Below are 22,906 nucleotides of genomic sequence, written 5' to 3' on the forward strand. Positions count from 1 at the left end.
CTCAACTCCGTTCTAAACCGCCCCCCCCCTTTATCTTGAGGCTGTGCCCTCTAGTCCTACTGTCCTTTCTGAGCAGGAAGAGTCTCTCCACCTCTATCCTATCCATCCCATTCATCATCTTATATGTCTCAATGAGATCTCCCCTCATTCTTCTTCTTGTTCCGTGGAAGCACTGAAGAGAGGCTGCGATTTGCGAGTGGAGAGCTTGTGGGTGAGTACAGCGACTTTTTTCTTTTTTTAAAACTAACTTTGTATTAGTTTTTTTTTGCTTTCTTTAAGTTTTGCACCGGAAGCAGTTGCTAGGGCACTCGGGTAGAGTTTTTTTTTTACCTTACTATAAATTAGACCGGAGAGGATTCCCGATACTCTACACAGGTAGAGTATCCCAGCCCTCCCCCCTCCTCTAACCTAAAAAAGAGAGAGAGGGGCTCTGACTGAGAGCAGGTAAGTCTGTTTTTGTTTTTGAGTGTGCTGTAAGGGCTTTGGCTCACAGGGCCAAAGAGATACGGGTGAGGCAAGGTAAGTGATAAGTTTTTTTTTACTTTTTCCTCTGGGTTACTAAAAAGGGACAAGTATGGGTGTGAGGCCAGTATGTTGTTGCCAGTGCAACATGTGGGAGGTCTTGGAAGCTCTTGGTCTACCAGACATCCACACCTGTGCTCGGTGTGTGGAGCTGCAGACCCTACGGAACCAGGTTAAGGAGCTGCAAATGCAGCTCGAGGACCTTTGGATCATTCGAGAGAGTGAGGAGATAATTGATAGGAGCTATCAGCAAGCAGTCACACCAGGGCAACGGGAAGAAGGCACATGGGTAACTATTAGGAAGGGGAAACCTCAGGTGATGGAGAGCACGCTGGTGGATGTCCCCCTTCAAAATAAGTACTGCTCATCTGAGGGAGGAAGCGGTGGCCAGGTCTCTGGAGCTGAGCCAGTACGTCAAGTGAGGACAGGCGTTTTTGTGGACATAGACGTGAGTCACGGATGGTGGTTTGTCTCCCTGGGGCTGGGATCCGGGATGTCTCTGGGCGTGTCCCAGACATCCTGAAAACGGGAGGGTGAGGAACCAGAGGTTGTAGTGCATATAGGTACTACTGACGTAGGCAAGAAGAGGGAGGCAGTCGTGAAAAGGGACTATAGGGAACTGGGTAGGCAGCTGAGGAAGAGAAAAGCAAAGGTAGTAATCTCAGGATTGCTGCCTGTGCCACGGGAGAATGAGGGCAGGAATGGAATGAGGTGGAGGCTGAATGCGTGGCTGAGGGACTGGAGCAGAGGGCAGGGATTTCGGTTCCTAGATCATTGGGACCTCTTTAGGGGCAGGTGTGACCTGTACAGTAAAGACAGGTGGCACTTAAATCCCAGGGGGACTAATATCTTGGTGGGAAGATTGGCTAAGGCTACCGGGGGGGCTTTAAACTAGAAAGGATGGGGGGACGGAATTGTGATGGGGAGACTGGGACGGAGGAGGTTAGCTCCCAGGTAGGGAAGGACTGCAGGCAGTATGAGAGGGAGGTTAGACAGGGGGTGGAGAAGGGAAATGCCCAGACTGAGGGGCTAAAGTGTATCTATTTTAACGCCAGGAGTGTAGTGAATAAGGTAGATGAGCTTACGGCGTGGATTGCTGCTTGGGAGTGTGATGTGGTGGCCATTACGGAGACTTGGATGTCTCAGGGACAGGACTGGGTACTTCAGGTGCCAGGATTCAGATGCTTCAGGAAGGACAGGGAGGGAGGCAGAAGAGGTGGTGGAGTGGCACTGTTGATCAGGGACAGTGTCACGGCTGCAGAGAAGGAGGATGCCGTGGAGGGACTATCTACAGAGTCTCTGTGGGTGGAAGTTAGGAACAGCAAAGGGTCGAAAACTTTGCTGGGTGTATTCTATAGGCCGCCCGATAGTGACAGGGAAGTTAAAGTGCAGATAGGGAAACAGATTCTAGAGAGATGTAGTAATAACAGAGTTGTCGTGATGGGAGACTTCAATTTCCCAAACATCGACTGGAATATCCCTAGGGTAAGGGGTTTGGATGGGGAGGAGTTTGTTAGGTGTGTTCAGGAAGGTTTCCTGACACAGTACGTGGATAAGCCTACGAGAGGAGAGGCTGTACTTGACGTGGTGCTGGCGAATGAACCCGGACAGGTGACGGATCTCTCGGTAGGAGAGCATCTCGGGAATGGTGATCATAATTCTATCTCCTTCACAAATGCATTGGAACGAGATAGGATCAGGCAGGCTAGGAAGGTGTTTGTCTGGAGTAAGGGGAGATACGAAGATGTCAGGAAGTTACTTGGACAAATAAACTGGAAGGAGGCGTTCTTAGGGAAAAGTACAGAAGGAAGGTGGCGGATATTCAAGGAATGTTTGTCTGGAGCTCTGCACGACAACGTTCCGATGAGACAAGGAGATTTTGGTAGGTCGCGGGAACCGTGGTGCACGGAGGCTGTGGTGAACCTAGTCAGGAGGAAAAGGAAGGTGTACAAAAGGTTCAGGGAGCTAGGAGATGTTAAGGATCTTGAGGAGTATAAGGATTGTAGAAAGGAGCTTAAAAGGGAAATTAGGAGAGCCAGAAGGGGTCACGAGAAGACCTTGGCGGGTAAGATTAAGGAGAATCCCAAAGCCTTCTATAGGTATGTGAAAAGTAAAAGGATGAGAAGAGAAGGGATAGGACCTATAAAAGGTGAATGGGGAAAGGTCTGTGTGGAACCAGAAGAAATGGCAGAGGTGCTTAATGAGTACTTTGCCTCAGTATTCACAGTGGAAACTGATCTGGGAGATTTTGCTATGGATTTGCAGCAGATGGAAAAGATTGAGTATGTGGATATTAAGGAAGAGGATGTGTTAGAACTTTTGAATTCTATCAAGATAGATAAGTCGCCGGGACCAGATGGGATGTACCCCAGGATACTGCGGGAGGCGAGGGAAGTGATCGCGGAGCCCCTGGCGATGATCTTTGCGTCGTCAGTGGAGACGGGAGAGGTTCCGGAAGATTGGAGGATTGCGGATGTGGTTCCTATTTTCAAGAAAGGGAACAGAGATAGCCCGGGAAATTACCGACCGGTGAGTCTGACCTTAGTGGTTGGTAAGCTGATGGAGAGGCTTCTGAGGGACAAGGTTTACGAGCATTTGGAGAGGTTTGACATGATCAGAAACAGTCAGCATGGTTTTGTCAAGGGCAGGTCGTGCCTTACGAGCCTAGTTGAGTTCTTCGAAAATGTGACTGAACACATTGACGAAGGAAGTGCAGTGGACGTGGTGTACATGGACTTCAGCAAGGCGTTTGATAAGGTCCCCCATGCAAGACTTCTTGAGAAGGTGAGAGGGCATGGGATCCAAGGGGCTTTGGCCTTGTGGATCCAGAACTGGCTTGCCTGCAGAAGGCAGAGAGTGGTTGTGGATGGGTCTTTTTCTGCATGGAGGTCAGTCACCAGTGGAGTGCCCCAGGGATCTGTTCTAGGACCCTTGCTGTTTGTCATTTTCATAAATGACCTAGATGAGGAAGTGGAGGGATGGGTTAGTAAGTTTGCTGATGACACGAAGGTTGGTGGTGTTGTGGATAGTCTGGAGGGATGTCAGAAGTTGCAACAGGACATAAATAGGATGCAGGACTGGGCGGAGAAGTGGCAGATGGACTTCAACGTGGGTAAATGTGTAGTCGTCCATTTTGGCAGGACCAATGGGATGAAGGAGTACACTATCAAGGGCAGGAGTCTTAGCAGTGTTGAAGAGCAGAAGGAGCTTGGGGTCCGGGTCCACAGGACTCTTAAATCGGCCTCGCAGGTGGAGGATGTGGTCAAGAAGGCGTATGGTGTACTGGCCTTCATTAATTGAGGGATTGCGTTTAGGAATCGGGAGGTAATGCTGCAACTTTACAAGACCCTTGTCAGGCCTCATTTGGAGTACTGTGCGCAGTTCTGGTCGCCTCACTATAGGAAGGACGTAGAAGCTATTGAAAAGGTACAGAGGAGATTTACAAGGATGTTGCCTGGACTGGGAGGCATGCCTTATGAAGTTAGGTTGAGGGAGCTGGGACTCTTTTCCCTGGAGAGACGAAGGTTGAGAGGCGACCTGATAGAAGTTTATAAAATGTTGAGTGGAATAGATAGGGTGGATTCTCAGAGGCTATTTCTCCGGGTTGAAATGGTCGCTACGAGAGGACACAGATTTAAGGTGCGGGGAGGCAAGTACAGAAGTGATGTTAGGGGTAAGTTTTGCACTCAGAGGGCGGTGAGTGAATGGAATCGGCTGCCGTCAGTGGTGGTGGAGGCGAACTCGCTGGGGTCTTTTAAAAGACTTCTGGATGAGTATATGGGATTTAATGGGATTGGGGGTTATAGATAGGTCTATGGATTGGTAGGTGTTGATGTGATCGGCGCAACTCGTGGGCCGAAGGGCCTGTTTGTGCTGTAGTGTTCTATGTTCTTCTAAACTCTAACGAGTACAAGCCTAGTTTATTCAGCCTCTCCTCATAGTTCAACCCCCTCAAATCTGGTATCAGCCTCGTAAACCTCCTCTGCACTTCAAGGCCAAAATATCCTTGCGTAAGTGCGGCGACCAAAACTGCACACAGTACTCCAGCTGCGGCCTCACTAGTGCCCTGTACAGTTGCAGAACCTACCTCTGACATCCGTCCTATAATTACCACCCCTTAATTTAAAGCTATGTCCCCTCGTGTTAGCCGTCACCATCCGAGGAAAAAGGCTCTCACTGTCCACCCAATCTAACCCTCTGATCGTCTTGTATGCCTCAATTAGGTCACCTCGTAACCTTCTTCTCTCTAATGAAAATAACCTCAAGTCCCTCAGCCTTTCCTCATAAGACCTTCCCACCATACCAGGCAACATCCTGGTAAACTTCCTCTGCACCCTTTCCAATGCCTCCACATCTTTCTTGTAATGCGGCAACCAGAACTGTACGCAATACTCCAAGTGTGGCCGCACCAGAGTTTTGTACAGTTGCAACATGACCTCACTGCTCCGAAATTCAATCCCTCCACCAATAAAAGCTATTTCTTCCTCAATGATAGATTCCAGCATTTTCCCAACTACGGATGTTAAGCTAATTGGCCTGTAGTTACCTGCCTTTTGTCTACCTCCTTTTTTATACAGTGGTGTTACATTAGCTGTTTTCCAATCGGTTGGCACTCCCCAGAGTCCAGCAAATTTTGATATATTACAACGAATGCATCGAGGGCCAAAGGGCCTGTACTGTGCTGTACCGTTCTATGTTCTATGTCCCACACAAGAGATTGGTGAGCAAAATTAAAGCTCAAGGTAGTGGAGGTAATGTATTGACACGGATAGAGAACTGGTTGACAGACAGGAAGCAAAAGATGGGAATAAGCAGGTCCTTTTCACAGTGGCAGGCAGTTACTAATGGGGTACCGTAGGGTTCAGTGCACAATATTCAGCTATTCACAATATACATTAATGATTTCAACAAAGGAATTGAATGCAATATCTCCAAATTTGCAGGGTGGCAGTGTGTGCTATGAGGAGGATGCTAAGAGGCTGCAGGGTGCCTCGGACAGGCTGGCTGAACGGGCAGATACTTGGCAAATGCAATATAATGTGGATAAATGTGAGGTTATCCACTTTGGTGGCAAAAACAGGAAGGAAGATTATTATCTGAATGGTGGCAGTTTAGGAAAAGGTGAAGTGCAGCGTGGCCTGGGTGTCATGGTGGAACATTCACTGAAGGCTGGCACGCAGGTACAGCAGGTGGTGAGGAAAGCGAATGGAATACTGGCCTTCATGGCAAGAGGATTTGATTATAGGAGTGAGGATGTCTTGCTGCAGTTATACAGGGCCTTGGTGAGCTCACACCTTGAGTATTGTGTGCAGTTTTGGTCTCCTTGTCTGAGGAAGGACATTCTTGCTATTTAGGGAATCCAGCTAAGGTTCACCAGACTGATTCCTGGAATGGCAGGACTGACATATGAAGAGAGACTGGATTGACTGGGCTTGTACTCGCTGGAATTTATGATGTGGAGTTGCCGGCATTGGACTAGGATGGGCACAGTAAGTAGCCTCACAACACCAGGTTAAAGTCCAATAGGTTCATTTGGTAGCACAAGCTTTCAGAACACCACTCCTTCATCAGATGAGTGCAGGATGCCTTTTGAAGGAGCGGTGCTCCAAAAGCTCATGCTATCAAATAAACCTGTTGGACTTTAGCCTTGTATTGTGAGACTACGTACTGTCACTGGAATTTAGAAGAATGAGAGGGGATCTCATAGAAACATATAAAATCCTGATGGGACTGGACAGGCTAGATACAGGAAGAATGTTCCCAGTGTTGGGGAAGCCCAGAAATAGGGTCACAGTCTAAGAATAAGGGCTAAGCCATTCAGGACTGAGATGAGGAAGAACTTCTTTATGAAAGGCCTTTCTGTACATTTTCAATAATTACAAACTAGAGAAGTAAACGGAAACACAGCCACAACCTAGTTTTGATGCAGCACAGCTGAGATCGATAGGCCGGGCAACAAAACAGCAAAATCCTGCAGTACTCACCTCTCTCAAAAATTAAGACTGAGGGACTTTAAATTTAATTAATTCTGATCACTTTCATGACCTGCATATTTGCTGGGACTCCTAATTTCTTTGTTGCATTAGTTGATGAATTTAGAAGTTTCTGAATTAACATTTAGAGGTAAAATTCTCTTCCGATATCATTTAACTCCCTTTGAGGCTGCATGTCTCACCTGAAACCTACGATTGGGCATTCTTTGCAGATGTTACATTTTGCCTGATGTTTTGCAGTTTCAGCAGCTGCCACACGGTGTAGAACGGGAAGCCAGACCATGGACTGAGGCTCCAGTCTCATCCACTCTACAAACTGTTTCGCCTCAATCTCTGATTTGTTCTGGCCCTAGAGACAAATGAAAAGACCAGCTGCATCAACACTTGTTTATTGTCTGTTATCCACACTGATCCATTAATATTGAGCTTTCTGACAATGCTTTCATTGCATTGTATAGATAAAATTTAAAATATTAACTATTTTACACAGATGTTAACCTTAGATTAGTGGTAGCACACTTGGCCTCTGGAACTGAAGGTTGTAGATCCAATCCAAAAGATAAGCACATGTGCTCCACACTGTCAGAGGATCAATCCTGAGGGATTGCCGCACTGTACAAGTCCTGATGGAGCTTTGGACAATTGCAAGGGCAATACTAAAGGAGTGCTGCACTGTTGCAGGTGCCCTCTGTGATATTAAATAATAGATTCCTGTAGCAGGGGTAAACAGATCCCTGCTTTGAGACTACTCCAAGTAGATTAGTGTAAATAGAGACCACAGTGTGCCTTACATATACAGAAGGTATCACAACGTAACTCATTTATATATTACACAAAAGTATTGTCTGTATGAGCACATATATAATCATTTTTGAAAAAGTATGAGAGATTTAAACTGTATTTTTGAATTTTCTTGCGAGCTTTGGCCAGTAAACAATTTAGCAGTTGGCATAATGGAAAATAAGTTTAATTAGACAGACCGCATTCTTTTGGAACAATGAAGCATACAGCATATACCCTATTATCGGGGCAGGCCAGGCAGCTGCAAGCAACAAAGGTTATTGAAATTAATAGAAGGATTCAGCTTCTGGCTGTAATGAATAGCTGCAGTTCAACCTCCATTAATAAAGGGACAGAAAAGAGACCAGAGAAGATGAGTCCCTTCTCGCTCCCAGGACTGCAGGTGTTAGGAGGCAACCCTTACCTATCGGATTTGCGTAGGTAAAGTTACTAAGCAACAGGGTGGGGGGGGGGGGGGAAGAATTTCTGGGTTCGGTTGATCAATGAATTCCTAATTCTGCTGGAAGGTAAAATGTTATTGGCCAAAGTAAATTAAGTGTATTAATGTAATTGGACCGTCCAGCTTGGATGGTAGGGCGGAAGGATTAAATCTTCAGAAATGTATATCTGTTGTACTCATGTGATGTAAGGTCAGGGAGAAGTTGGAATCTTCTGGAAATCGCTCTCCCGATACATATTGGTCAAATAAAGAACATCTTTAACAGCGTACTATCTTTTGCAAGTCTCTGTATTAGCTGAACTGGCTGAATGCAAGACTTCCCAGAGGGAAGCACCAGGAAATTCCCCTTACAACTTGGCGTAGTCAGCAGGATAGTTCACTGGGATCTGGACGCAAGACGTGCTTCCTAGAAGTGGGTCAGTATATTTAATTACCACCCAGTAGTTAAGGGGTCACACATCTGGCAGCCAGAAGCCAAAAGTTGAGTGATCTGAACTAGGGAAGGGATGAGAATATAGTAGGACTGTGTAAAGAAACCGCATTCAATGTGGGGGATCATGGATGGAAACCTGGGGCACTCTGTCAGCTGAGCAATATAAAAGCCGTGCGGTAGATAAAGACGTTAATAGTTAAGCTACGTTTAACTTAAAGGGTTGGGGATGGACTCCTAAATCAGCTTACAGAGCAGAGCAAAAGGCCACGTAGCATGGGAAAGCGTTGAGGAATTAGTCTGTACGAGAGTGTGATGGATTAGTTGGGCGCTAGGAATCGACAGTGAGGGGTTTAAAATAAAGTACAGAAATCTTTAATGTGAGATTTGCAAGTGAAACTGGAAATGGTAGTGAGGCAAAAGGTCACAGGATGGTGCTGAGTGGTGCAGATTCGGAGTGCAAATTCCAGAGAGTTGTTGAGTTTGAGTTACTAGGGAGAAAAACTCAGTAAGAAGTCCTCAATGAGGGGCAGCAGTCATTCAGCAACTGGCTGAGGACTCTGACATCATAATTTCTGAAGAGTGGTGTTAAGAATTCAGAGGTGAAGGGGTTAAAAAGCAGACACAAAGCCTGTCTATTAGAGAAAGAGGGAGAGAGAGAGAGAGAGAGAGAGAGGGGGCACTATTTTACCATTTTGATTCAAAGTGCTGGGCGGCCTTGAAACTGGGAGTGTTTCAGATCTGACTTTTAGACCCGTTCTGAGGCACACCCATACACGCTCTGCCTGCAAAAATACCAGTGATTCCGAATTGCGCTCCAGAGGACTGTGGACTGTGCCTGAAATCCTGCAGCTCCAATCGGTGCCTTGATTGTCTACATACGAGGACAAAAAGCGATAGAATGTCGCTCCCTTGCCACATTGCTCCCGGGGCGGATAATGCCTCCCCTGGCCCCCACACTATTGCCCCACCCTACCCAACATTACTGACTCCCTTATCCATCCCACGCCCCCCAACATCCAGACTGATTGTAGGCCCCTCTCCACCCACCACCACGCACCACCTCCCCCCCCCGCCCCCCCCCCCCCAAAAATTTCAGGCAGAGTGGAAATGGACACCCCTTCCCCCACTGACCTTAGGCAGATGGCAGTGGACCCCGTTTCCCACTACTGATCTCAGTAGTCGGCACTTATTTCCTCAACAACTGGAGTACCCAAACTGGACTTTTGTAGAGCATGTCTGTTTCACACTGAATGGGCGAACGCAGTGATAAAGGGGGGAGGGCTGGTAAGGTTGAGCATGCAGCCCACTACGTCAATTTAAATGCATGCAAATACACTTAAATGGCCGTCGTGTCCGTTTTGGGCATGGTCCCGAACGCGGACATTTTCAGGCCTTGATAAAGGGGAAACCGGTACGGAGGCGGGCACGGAGACAGGCTACTTGCCTCATGCCCGACTTTATCAAGTTTGCGGGCACAACTTGATGGTAAATCCAGGCCCAATGAGTGTGATTGTACAATCTAGAGCACCACCGTGTGGTTAAATAGGATATAACAGAGAATATAATTTGTCTGTGTTTCATTATAGGTTGGACGAAAGAAAATAAAAGTTTCTATTTGTGTTTATGAGTTTATTAAAGTACTTGTGTGTATGTTTGCTTCGACGCTCAATATTTCTTCCCCCAGTTAAGATTTTACAACAGTGAGGTTGATGTAGTGTTTAAAATCAAACGGGGATTAAAATGAATTTAAGTGCAAACCAAAATGAGAAAGTTCTTGAAATTCCTTAATCTTGAGAGTGCTAATTGGCCAAGGTCATCTTCAAGAAAGACAAGAATTTGACAGAATTGAGCTCTTCCATTTTGGAAAGAAAATTTATGAACTGCATCAATCTCAAAATTAATTCAGCAAAGATTCTCAGATTCTCAGGGAGATTTGGCAGATCGCTGTGCCCTCTTAGCTGTAAAATAGATTCTTGAAGTGAAGCTTAAGTAGTTTATTCATTATAAAAGTGCAATGGAATATAGCAATCTCTACAATTGTTATAAAATAATACTAATTTTAAAATTAGATTCTGAGATGGAAATTAGTCCGGGGTTTTGAATGCTTGCCAAGAAAGACAGTAATGGCATAATGATGTCCATTTGAGAGCTTTACCCCACCTCCTTTTGAAACAAGCAGAGAATTAACCCATTCTGTCCCAGATAGGATGGATTTGTGTGTTTTAAGATTCGCAGTAGTTTTAAGACATTTTGAATACGGGAATGTTGAAAAGAGCATCAAATTAAAGGCCGGCTCAAAGACAAAGCCTGCTCCTACCATGAAACTGACAGGTTATTATAATTAGAGATGAAGGAAATAATCCAGTGGAACAGATGAACGTCGAAGCAAAGGAACAGGGTATGTGATGCGCAGATGAGATATGGGGAAGTGAACAGGGTAATAAAAGGGACGTTATAAAAGAGCTGATAGTGAACAGAGTAGGACAGAACTAAAGGTGGGATTCATTTGATGGATAATGAGAATGACGATGATAAAAAGAGATATTTAGAGGGATTGAAAGCTCTATAGCAAAATTTGCAGATGACACAAAAATAGGTGCGACAGTAAGTTGCAACGAGGAAATATGAATGGTGACACAGTGGTTAGTGCTACTGCCTCACAGCCTCAGGGCTCCGGGTTCAATTCCCACCTCGGGTCACTGTCTGTGTGAAGTTTCCTGGACACCCAATACTAGAGAGGTGAGGAAAGAATTTCAAAACAGTGAGTCTTGGGCAGGGAGGATAAACTATATAAACACATACACACCTATCTATAACCAAAGAAAACCAGCTCCTAGTTTAGTCTTAAAACAACCAACACCAAAGTCAAAAGGAATATATCATGCTAAAAACATGGAAGGCCAAGGAAAAAACTTAGGTATGAGTAAATGTGACTACACGATAGATCAAACCACCCAGCTATGCCTGAGTCCACCCAGTAAGGACGAATTTCTTAATGCCTCAGAGAAGGCAACACTATTAGATTTGCAGGGATAACGGCATATCTTCGGCTCCCTGTTGGATGGAAGGGGTCATGTTACCATGGACATGTAATCCCATACATATATCACACTCCTAAACACCTGCCCTTGCCCAGACCCCGATGGGCCATTACACAGACGGAATGGTTTTCTGGCATATTGTTTCCCCAATGATACAGCCTCTGTCCTTACTAAGATCAATGTTGAGATGGTAGCCATGCGCACTGTGGTGCTTCAACACAGATTAGTATTGGATTCCGTCTTGGCAGTAAGGGGTGGGACATGTGCAGTAACTGGATCACAGTGTTGCAAATACATACCAGAAAATTCAGAAAATGTAAATAATCTGATTGAACACATCAAGAAATAAGTGGAGAAACTTAAAGACCCCAAACAATTTACCCTAGGTGGTTGGCTCTCAGACTGGCTGGGCTCCTCGGAAAGGTATTATTTGTCAATGTAGCCTTGACATTGGTGGAAATCATAAACTTGATTAAATGTGGCTGTGCATGACTCGCTAAGTCCCCAGAAGGTACAGCATCAGTAACGGCAGTCAGGGCAAAAAAGAAAGGATTCCAGAGGCCAAGTTATTCCTTGGGATCTAAGAACATTTTATTGGGACACATCTATTTAGAGGGCTAATCTTGGCCTAGCCAAGGGCCAGAACGGGGGACTGTAGCAGGAGTAAAGAGACTACTAAAACAAAGTAGATTAGTTTAAATAGGGATCACAGTGTGCTTTACATATACAAAAAGCATCACAATATGCCTCTTATATATTATGCAAAAGTATTGTCTGTATAAGCACATGTATAAATATTTCCGAACAAGTCCCATACAAGTGCAACAATATTTGAACACAGACGTGGATTGGTTGAATGTGAAAGAATATGGAAATAAAATAAATGTGAAATGGTTATACTAAAAGTTATCAGTGGCTTCACTTCTTGAAAAAGGGGTTTTCAAAAATCTTTCATCCTATTGGAGATGTGCGGGGGATTTTTTTAATCAGAGTGGTGGGGTCCTGGAATGCACTGCCAAGTGAGGCAATTGAGGCAGACATGTGAGTGACATTTAAGGCTTATCTGGATAGACCCATGTACAGACGGTGAATAGAGACAGGATTTATTCCCACTTGGAAGTAAGTGGACGTATTAGTGAGAGGCAACATGGTTTTGTGAAGGGGAGGTCATGACTCACTAACTTGATTGAGTTTTGAGAGGAAGTGACAAAGATGATTGATAAGGGTAGGGCAGTGGATATTGTCTACATGGACTTCAGTAAGCCCTTTGACAAGGTCCCTCATGGCAGACTGGTGCAGAAGGTGAAGTTGCATGGGATCAGAGGTGAGTTGGCAAGGTGGATATAGAATTGACTCGGTCAAAGAAGACAGAAGGTAGCAGTGGAAGGGTGCGTTTCTGACAGGAGGGCCTTAACAAGTGGTGTTCCTCAGGGATCAGTGCTGGGACCATTGCTGTTTGTAAGATATATATATATATATAAATGATTAGGGAAAAATGTAACTGGTTTGACTAGTAGGTTTGCAGACGACACAAAGGTCAGTGGATTTGCGGATAGTGATGAGGACCATCACAGGATACAGCAGAATATAGATCAGTTGGAGACTTGGGCGGAGAGATGGCAAATGGAATTTAATCCGGACAAATGTGAGGTAATGTTTTTTGGAAGGTCTAATATAGAGAGGAAATATACAGTAAATGGCAGAACCCTTCAGAGCATTGATAGGCAGAGGGATCGGGTTATAAAGGTACTCGAGTCACTGAAAGTGGCAATGCAGGTGGAGAAGGTAGTCAAGAAGGCATACGGCATGCTTGCCTTTGACAGTCAGGGCACTGAGTTTAAAAATTGGCAAGTCACGTTGCAGCCTTATAGAACCTTAGTTAGGCCGCACTTGGAATATAGAACATTACAGCGCAGTACAGGCCCTTCGGCCCTCGACGTTGCGCCGACCAGTGGAACCAATCTAATGACCCTCTAACCTAAACTATTCCAATGTTATCCATATGCCTATCCACTGACCATTTGAACGCCCTTAAAGTTGGCGAGTCCACAACTGCTGCAGGCAGGGCATTCCACGCCCTTACTACCCTCTGAGTAAAGAACCTACCTCTGACATCAGTCCTATAATTATCACCTCTCAATTTAAAGCTATGTCCCCTCGTGTTAGCCATCACCATCCGAGGAAGAAGGCTCTCACTGTCCACCCTATCTAACCCTCTGATCACCTTGTATGCCTCAATTAGGTCATCTCTTAACTTTCTTCTCTCTAACAAAAACAACCTCAAGTCCCTCAGCCTTTCCTCATAAGACCTTCCCATCATACCAGGCAACATCCTAGTAAACCTCCTCTGCACCCTTTCCAATGCCTCCACATCTTTCTTATAATGCGGCGACCAGAACTGCACGCGATACTCCAAGTGCAGCCGCACCAGAGTTTTGTACAGTTGCAACATGATCTCACGGCTCCGAAATTCAATCTGTCTACCAGTAAAAGCTAACACACCGTACGCCTTCTTAACAACTTTATCAACCTGGGTGCCAACTTTCAGGGATCTATGCACATGGACACCGAGATCTCTCTGCTCGTCAACACTACCAAGAGTCCTTCCATTAGCCCTATATTCTGTAATCCTGTTACTCTTTCCAAAGTGAATCACGTCACACTTTTCCGCATTAAATTCCATTTGCCACCTCTCGGCCCAGCTCTGCAGCTTATCTATGTCCCTCTGCAAACTGTAACATCATCCTCACTGTCTACAACTCCTCCGACTTTAGTGTCGTCAGCAAATTTACTAACTCGTCCTTCTACACCCTCATCTAGGTCAATTATAAAAATAACAAACAGCAGTGGCCCCAAAACAGATCCCTGCAGTACACCACTAGTAACTGAACTCCAGGTTGAATTTTTCCCATCAACCACCCGCCCTCTGTCTTCTATCAGCTAGCCAATTCCTGATCCAAACCACTAAATCACCCTCAATCCCATGCATCCGTATTTTCTGCAGTAGCCTACCATGGAGAACCTTATCAAACGCTCTGCTAAAATCCATATAGACCACGTCAACTGCTTTACCCTTACCCACCTCTTTGGTCACCTTCTCAAAGAACTCGATAAAGTTTGTGAGGCACGACCTACGCTTCACAAAACCTTGTTGACTATCCCTAATCAAATTATTTCTCTCTAGATGATTATAAATCCTATATCTCATAATTCTTTCCAAAACTTTGCCCACAACAGAAGTAAGGCTCACCGGTCTATAATTCCCAGGATGGTCTCTACTCCCCTTCTTGAATAAGGGGACAACATTTGCTATCTTCCAGTCTTTCAGCACTATATCTGTAGCCAATGACGACATGAACATCAAAGCCAAAGGCTCTGCAATCTCCTCCCTAGTCTCCCAGAGAATCCTAGGGTAAATCCCATCCGGCCCAGGGGACTTATCTATTTTCATACTCTCAAGAATTGCTAACACCTCCTCCTTATGTACCTCAATTTCATCTTGTCTAAAAGCCTGTATCTCAGTATTCTCCTCGACTACATTGACTTTTTCCTGCGTGAATACTGACGAAAAATATTCATTTAGTGCCTCTCCTATCTCTTCAGGCTCCACACACAACTTCCCACTACTGTCCCTGACTGGCCCTAATCAATCTTTTATTCCTGACATAGCTATAGAAAGCTTTAGGGTTCTCCCTGATCCTATCTGCCAAAGTCTTCTCATGTCCTCTTCTAGCTCTTCTTAACTCTCTCTTTAGCTCCTTCCTGGCTAATTTGTAACTCTCCAGTGCCCTAACTGAACCTTCACGTCTCATCTTTACATTAGCCTCCTTCTTTCTCTTCACCAGAGATTCAACTTCCTTAGTATACCACGGTTCCCTCGCTCGACCACTTCCTCCCTGCCTGACAGGTACATATTTATCAAGGACTCACAGTAGCTGCTCCTTGAACAAGCTCCACATTTCAGTTGTTCCCAGCCCCTGCAATTTCCTACTCCAATCTATATATCCTAAATCTCACCTAATCACCTCATAATTACCATTCCCCCGGCTATAACTTCTGCCCTTCGGTATATACCTATCCCTTTCCAACACTAAGGTAAACGTAACCAAATTGTGGTCACTATCACCAAAGTGCTCACCTACCCCCAAGTCTAACACCTGGTCTGGTTCATTACCCAGTACCAAATCCAGTGCAGCCTCACCTCTTGTTGGCCTATCTACATACTGTGTCAGGAAACCTTCCTGCACACATTGGACAAAAACTGACCCCTCTAATGTACTTGAACTATAGCTTTTCCGATCGATATTTGTAAAGTTAAAGTCCCCCATAACAACTACCCTATTAATTTCGCTCCTATCCAGGACCATCTTTGCAATCCTTTCCTCTACATCTCTGGAACTTTTTGGAGGCCTATAAAAAACTCCCAGCAGGGTGACCTCCTTTCCTGTTTCTAATCTCGGCCCATACTACCTCAACAGACAAGTCCACATCAAACGTCCTTTCTGTCACCGTAATACTGTCCTTGACTAACAATGCTACGCCTCCCCCTCTTCTACCACCTTCTCTGCTCTGACTGAAAGATCTGAACCCTGGAACCTGCAACAACCATTCCTGTCCCTGCTCTATCCGTGTCTCCGAAATGGCCACAACATCGAAGTCCCAGGTACCAATCATGGCTGCAAGTTCATCCACCTTATCCACAGTGAAGTGGCAAGAAGAATATCTTCACCCATTCAGTTAGCGCAAGGAGGTTATAACAGCAGACTACATATGTTCGTAATTTAATGCTCCTAGCATTAAAGTATACACACTCAAACCACCCTCCCTCCTGCCAATACACTGCTGTGACCTAGAAACCTTATCCATGACCTCCCTATTCTCAACCTCCTGTACACTGGAGCCACAATTCAGGTTCCCATCTCTCCCTTCTGAATCAGTTTAAACCGATTCTTCTTCAATTCTTGTCACCACATTACCAGAAGGAAGTGGAAGCTTTGGAGAGAACACAGAAAAGATTTACCAGCATGTTGCCTGGTGTGGAGGGCATTAGCTATGAGGAGAGGTTGGAGAAACTCGGTTTGTTCTTACTGGAACAACGGAGGTTGAGGAGAGACGTGATAGAAGTCTATAAGATGTGAGGTATTGAACTTTGAAAGGACAAACCAAGGTAGAACATACATGGTAAATGGTAGGACACGGAAGAGTGAAGTAGAACAGAGGGATTTGGGAATCCAGATACATAATTCCGTAAAAGTGGCGTCATAGGTAGATAGGGTTGTAAAGAGTTCTTTTGGAACATTGGCCTTTATAAATCAAAGTATTGAGTGTAAGAGTTGGAATGTTATGGTGAGGTTGTATAAGACATTGGTGAGGCTGAATTTAGAGTATTGTGTGCAGTTTTGGTCACCTAATTACAGGAAGGATATTAATAAGGTTCAAAGAGTGCAGAGAAGGTTTACAAAGATGTTGCTGGGACTGGAGACACTGAGTTACAGAGAAAGGTTGAATAGGTTAGGACTTTATTCCCTGGAGCGTAGAAGAATGAGGGGCAATTTGTTAGAGGTGTATAAAATTATGATGGGGATAGAATGAATGCAAGCATGCTTTTCCCCCTGAGGCTAAGGGATAAAAAAACTAGGGGACATGGGTTAAGGGTGAAAGGAGAAAAGTTTAAAGGGAATATTAGGGAGGGCTTCTTCACACAGAGAGTGGTGGGAGTGTGGAATGAGCTGCCAGATGAAGTGGGCTCACTTTTAGCATTTAAGAAAGACTTGGACAGGTACATGGATGAGAGGGGTGTGGAGGGATATGGTCCAGGTGAAGGTCAGTGGAACTAGGTAGTACAGTGGTTTGGCACAGCCAAGAAGGGCCAAAATGCCTGTTTCTGTGCTGCAGTGTTCTATGGTTCTATAAGATTATGAGGACATAGTGGATAGTCAGAAGCTTTTTCGCAGGATGGAAGAGTCAGTTACTAAGGGGCATAAGTTTAAGGTGCGAGGGGCAAAAGGAGACACAAGAGGCAAGTTTTTTTATCCAGAGGGTGGTGGGTGCCTGGAACTGGCTGCCGGGAGAAGTAGTGGAAGCGGATATGATACTGACTTTTAAGGGGTGTCTTGACAAATACATACAAAAGATGGAATGCAGAGATATGGTCCCCGAAAGGGTGGGGGTTTTAGTTCAGTCGGGCAGCGTGGTCGTGCAGGCTTGGAGGGCCAAAGGGCCTGTTCCTGTGCTGTAATTTTCTTTGATCTTTTTGTTCTTTAGATCAGTAGATTGACTTCAATTATTGTTGGATCGAGACGGTCTTTTGGATAACTCGTCTTAAGCAACTGGAGTACAGCACACTTACATGTTGGAAGCAACTGCGGACACTTGGTTCGATGTTGCTGCCTCCAAACGAAGCTATTTCCCCCAGCTGCCGAGGGATCTGGACTGCATCGTGAAGCAACAGGCTCAGGCTTCGTTGGTCACACACATCACTGGGCTCAGCTACTTGTTTGAAAAGGTCTGCAAACATTATAAGAGAAAAAAGAGGCAGTTGAGAATTCAAAACACTTAATGTATTTACCTTGATTACTTTACTTCGTAGTTGTTAAACTTTCCTCTCTCAGTAAAGAAACTTTTAAGGATACTTGGTAGAAACTCATTATTTTTTGATCTCCAATTCTACATTTGCAATCAACTTTGAAAAAATGTGTATTTGTTTAGGAACGATTTAGTGCTCTTTATTGTCTATATGTTATATGCTTCTCTGAGGACGTCCTTTCAACAATTTCATTCTTGATTGTAAAACATAAACTGTACTAATCTTTCTTTTTTCTCTTCACCATTGTACTTTAACTTACATGTACACCCTTTCCAATGCAAAGGATTCTTTTCACAGCGTTGCCGTATGTGTGAAATGCTGCTGTGACAAAGAGCTTGCCATGAATGGAACCTTAGGTCATGAATTCAGCCTGTTATTGTGGGACAATTGTTTTCAATTCACCTTCAAGATCTGTCTATGCCCATGAGGTAACATGAGGATAACAAAAATCAGGAGCAGCTTACTTCTGTTCTCTGAAATTGGATGGTGACTGGTTTCCAATGATCCCTTACATGGATAACTCTAGAATGCAGGCCATCACAAGCAGAATACCAAAGGAAACATATTCACAAGTTGTGTCAACAGGACCAAATTAGTAAACATTGATCAAATTGTGAAATACGTTAATCCATAACAAACACCACAAAAACTGGTACACCAGCAAATATATTGGAACTTCCAACCAGTGTTAAGTTAGTTAATATAAAAAGTAAATAGATATTAAACATTTCAGAAGTAACTTAAGAAGCACATCTTTAACTTCTTTAACTATATTTTTAAAGCCCATTGATAAGGTTCTAAGGTTAGACAAGGACAAAGAGCACGTTCTGAATTATGGATTTCTTTTCTCTTCTATAACAATTACTCACAAACTAAATAAGGAAGTTATTTATCCTCACTTGAAGTATAACTTGGCACTTTATTTACAATCAATGTACAGAGTCTACTGAGATCATAACACCAATGACACAGGTAGAACTAAAGGAGGTTCTGCATAAGCAGTATGAGGAGCTAGGCACCAAATTAAAAAGCAGTACTTCACAGTTTATAATCTCTGGATTATTACCTGAGCCACAAGCAAATTGATATAGGGTACATAAAATTAGAGGGATGAATGCATGGCTCAAAGTCTGGTGTGGGAGAAGTGGGTTCCAGTTTGTGGTACTGATCAAAGTGGAGTCTGTACCATTGGGCTAGTCTACATGTGAACTATGCTCAGACCAGTGTTCTAGTGAGCTGCATAATAAGCAGATGGGATTTAAAACTAAACAGTGAAGGCAAGGGATAACATTTGTGAAGGTGTAATAAATCAAAGGGTGAAAAAAAAAGATAAAGATACAAATGTGGGAAGTGATAAACAGACCATGACAGGAAGGTTAAATTAGCAGATGAGGCTAGAGGTTACAAAATTAATAAAAGGACAAAACTAAAGGCTCTTTATCTGAATACATAAAGCACTCAAAACAAGAGTGCAAATAGAAACATAAGAACATAAGAAATAGTAGCAGGAGTAGGCCATCTAGCCCCTCGAGCCTGCCCCGCCATTCAATAAGATCATGGCTGATCTGTCGTGTCTCAGTTCCACATCCCCGCCCTCTCCCCATAACCCTTAATCCCCTCGCTTATCAAAAACCTATCAACCCGTGTCTTAAAAATATTTAGCGAGGCAGCCTCCACCACTTCAACGGGCAGAGAATTCCAGAGATTCACCACCCTTTGAGTGAAGTAGTTCCTCCTCAACTCCATTCTAAACCGCCCCCCCTTTACCTTGAGGCTGTGCCCTCTAGTCCTACTGTCCTTTCTGAGCAGGAAGAGCCCCTCCACCCCTATCCTATCCATCCCATTCATCATCTTATATGTCTCAATGAGATCTCCCCTCATTCTTCTAAACTCTAACGAGTACAAGCCTAGTTTATTCAGCCTCTCCTCATAGTTCAACCCCCTCAAATCCGGTATCAGTCTAGTAAACCTCCTCTGCACTCCCTCCAAGGCCAAAATATCCTTGCGTAAGTGCGGCGACCAAAACTGCACACAGTACTCCAGCTGCGGCCTCACCAGTGCCCTATACAACTGCAGCAAGACCTCCCTACTTTTATATTCAATCCCCCTCGCTATGAAGGCCAGCATCCCATTTGCCTTCCTGACCACCTGCTGCACCTGCAAGCTGGGTTTTTGCGACTCATGCACAAAGACCCCGAGGTCCCTCTGCACCGTCGCGTGCTGCAGTTTTTCGCCACGTAAGTAATAGTCCTTCCTACCATTATTCCTACCAAAGTGGACAACTTCACATTTGCCAACATTAAATTCCATTTGCCATTTCCTGGCCCATTCGCCCAGCCTATCTAGATCCTTCTGCAGACTCTCCACACCCTCCGCACAATTTGCCGTTCCACCAATCTTGGTGTCATCAGCAAAGTTCGACACCATACACTCGGTTCCCTCCTCCAGGTCATCTATATAAATGGTAAATAGCTGAGGCCCCAGCACCGACCCCTGGGGCACTCCACTAGTCACCAACCGCCAATCCGAATAGCACCCATTGACCCCCACTCTCTGCCTCCTATTTGACAGCCAATCCTCTATCCACGCTAATACCCTACCCCCAACTCCATGCCCCCTGACCTTCTGTAATAACCTCTTGTGAGGCACCTTATCAAACGCCTTCTGAAAATCAAGAAACAATCAAGAAATAATAAGTACAATTTGATAGCCATTACAGAAGCATGGCTAAAAGATGGGATAGAATGACACCTGAATATTGAAGCATACTTGACATTTAGGAAGGACAGGAAGGTTTTGGAAAAGGTGTAGGGGCTGCTCTGTTACTTGATAATGGTAGGAGCACAATAGGGAGGGGTGACCTAAATTCAGGAAGCCAGGATAGTAATTTATGGAAGTGCTGTACAGGCCCCCCCTAACAGTAATCATACAGCAGGATGGGGCTGTAAAGAAGGAAATGATGGGAGTTTGTCAGAAATATACGGTGATTATTAAGGGTGATTTTAATTTGCGTACAGATTGGAAAAATCAGATGGGCAAATGGAGCCTCGATGAGGAATTCATTGAATTTTATCTGGATAGTTCCTTGGAACAGTATGTTCTGGAGCCCAACAGAGAACAGCCTATATTAGATCTGGTATTGTGCAAAAAGACAGGGCCAATTAATGACCTCATAGCGAAGGTGCCCCAAGGTAGCAGTTATCATGATATGACTAAATTTTACATTCAATTTGAGGGAGAGAAGAACAGATCTAAGACTAGTATTTCAAATGTAAATAAGGACAATTCAGGGGGCACGAAAGCACAGTTAGCTAAACTGAACAAGCAATTAAGGTTAAGGGATAGATCAATAGTAAGAGCTTCTATAGTTATTTAAAATAGACTTAACAAAATGAATGTTGGTCCCATAAAAAAAAAATTAGCCTGAGTAATAATGGAAAATACGGAGGGGGCAGTTGAAATGAACTGCTACTTTGCATCGCTCTTCATTATGGAGAAGACAACAAACATCCCAGGAATAACCATAAATCAGGAAATGGAAGAGACAGGTGAACTCAGGAAAATTAGAATTGCCAGGGAAGCACAAAGAAAGTTGATGTAGCTGCAGGCTGACTAGTTTCTAGGTCTTGTTAGGCTTCATTCTAGAGTCTTAAAAGAAGTGGCTTGTGACAAAATTACTGATTAATGATGCATAGGACTGTGTCTAGAGTATTACTGATCCTGTGCATAACAGTGAAGTGTGTTTTCACGACCACAGAAGCAAAGGGAAAGGGATGTTATATTTTTAAGTAGCTGCATGATTGCTTTAAGGACAGGTCACATAGTTTGACGGTGATGTAATTGGGGTGTTTCAGCAGCTCCTGCTTTTAGTCTCAGTTTGTTCTCTGTGCAGTGCAGCGAACATCTCCTTCAATAACCAAAGGTTGATTTGTTAAATTTGCTGATGACACAAAGACAGTGAATGGACAAAAATCTGGCAAGTGCAGTATAACGTGGGAAAATGTGAAATTGTTCATTTTGGCAGGAAGAATAAACAAGCAGCACATCGTCTGAACTCTGAAAAATTACAGATGGAATTTTACCAGCCCTCACCCCCGCCTCCCAATCGACGAGCGGAGCGAGCCGATAAAATCGCACGAGAGCCAAGGAGTCAGGATCAAGCCAGATTTCTCAGCTCTCGCTATTTTACGAGACACGGATTTCTGGCGTGGTCAGAAATTTATTTAATTTATTTAAATTTATATAAGTGCCATTTTACATCTGCTCAGAGAGCCCAACACTCAATCATCCAGGCTCTCTTGCTTTTATTGTTGTCGCCGGCAAGGAAAATACCTACTCCTAATTAACGGAATAGTCGTGTTGGCCTCGTTGGTAGAACCAGAGGCCACTGAGGCCCCCCAGGGAGACCGAGGGCAAGGCAGCACCGTCCACAAGACAGTGCCAGTAGTTGGGACCTATGGGGGAGGGGCCAATGGGGACAGGTCAATTGATGCAGGGAACATGGGGGTGTGCCAGGGGGTGGGGCCAGTCAGGGGAGGGTGGCCTGCTGCCACTCTGCCTGTGAAGGGTTTGTGGGGTGGAGGGGGTCCCGCTGCCACTCGGCCTGCAATCGGTGGAGGAGGGCCGCAATCAGTCTGGGCAGCGAGGGGTGCTGCATCTTGGGCCGCACGTCCCTGCGATTACAGGGGGTGGGGGAGAGCAGCTAGTTAAGGCTGCCTGCAGTAGCAGGGGCCTGACAGCTCTCTCTGACAGTGGCTACTGCTTTTGCGCATGTGCAGCATCAGAGGTCTACACATGCACAACACTTCCGTCTGCAGCCTGTCTGGCTAGAAACTGATTAGTCCATCTTTTCAGAGGTAGAATGTGTAAGATTGGGTGTGAAAACTCACACGAAAATGGATCTAGAATTCTCCTATTTTCAGGCTAGCTGGACAGTTAGAAAAAATCTCGTAAAATTCCACTCTACAGATCTGAGGTACAGCTAAATGGATTCTTGATTAACAGAGGCAGGTAGTGAAAGAGTAGGCAGGAACTTGAGGTTTAAGTTACAAGCAAATCAGCCAAGGTCTTACTGACTGGTGAAACAGACTC

The 22,906-nt window shown here is 44.7% G+C and overlaps 1 protein-coding gene across 5 annotated transcripts in view; it reads right to left on the bottom strand.

The window, feature by feature from the left end:
• The window catches only part of utrn (utrophin), a 517,764-nt gene that overhangs the window by 40,984 nt on the left and 453,874 nt on the right, over positions 1–22,906 (bottom strand). For all 5 annotated transcript variants that reach the window (XM_080199920.1, XM_080199921.1, XM_080199919.1 and 2 more), the window contains 2 exons: positions 17,579–17,736; positions 6,698–6,864 (listed from right to left, as the gene is read on the bottom strand). In XM_080199920.1, coding sequence (XP_080056046.1) covers positions 6,698–6,864; positions 17,579–17,736 — 325 coding nt within the window. The remainder of the gene's footprint in view (positions 1–6,697; positions 6,865–17,578; positions 17,737–22,906) is intronic.

Source organism: Carcharhinus amblyrhynchos, chromosome 12 (assembly GCF_965287045.1).
Source record: "Carcharhinus amblyrhynchos chromosome 12, sCarAmb.v2.hapA, whole genome shotgun sequence".
Classification (NCBI taxonomy): Eukaryota; Metazoa; Chordata; class Chondrichthyes; order Carcharhiniformes; family Carcharhinidae; genus Carcharhinus; species Carcharhinus amblyrhynchos.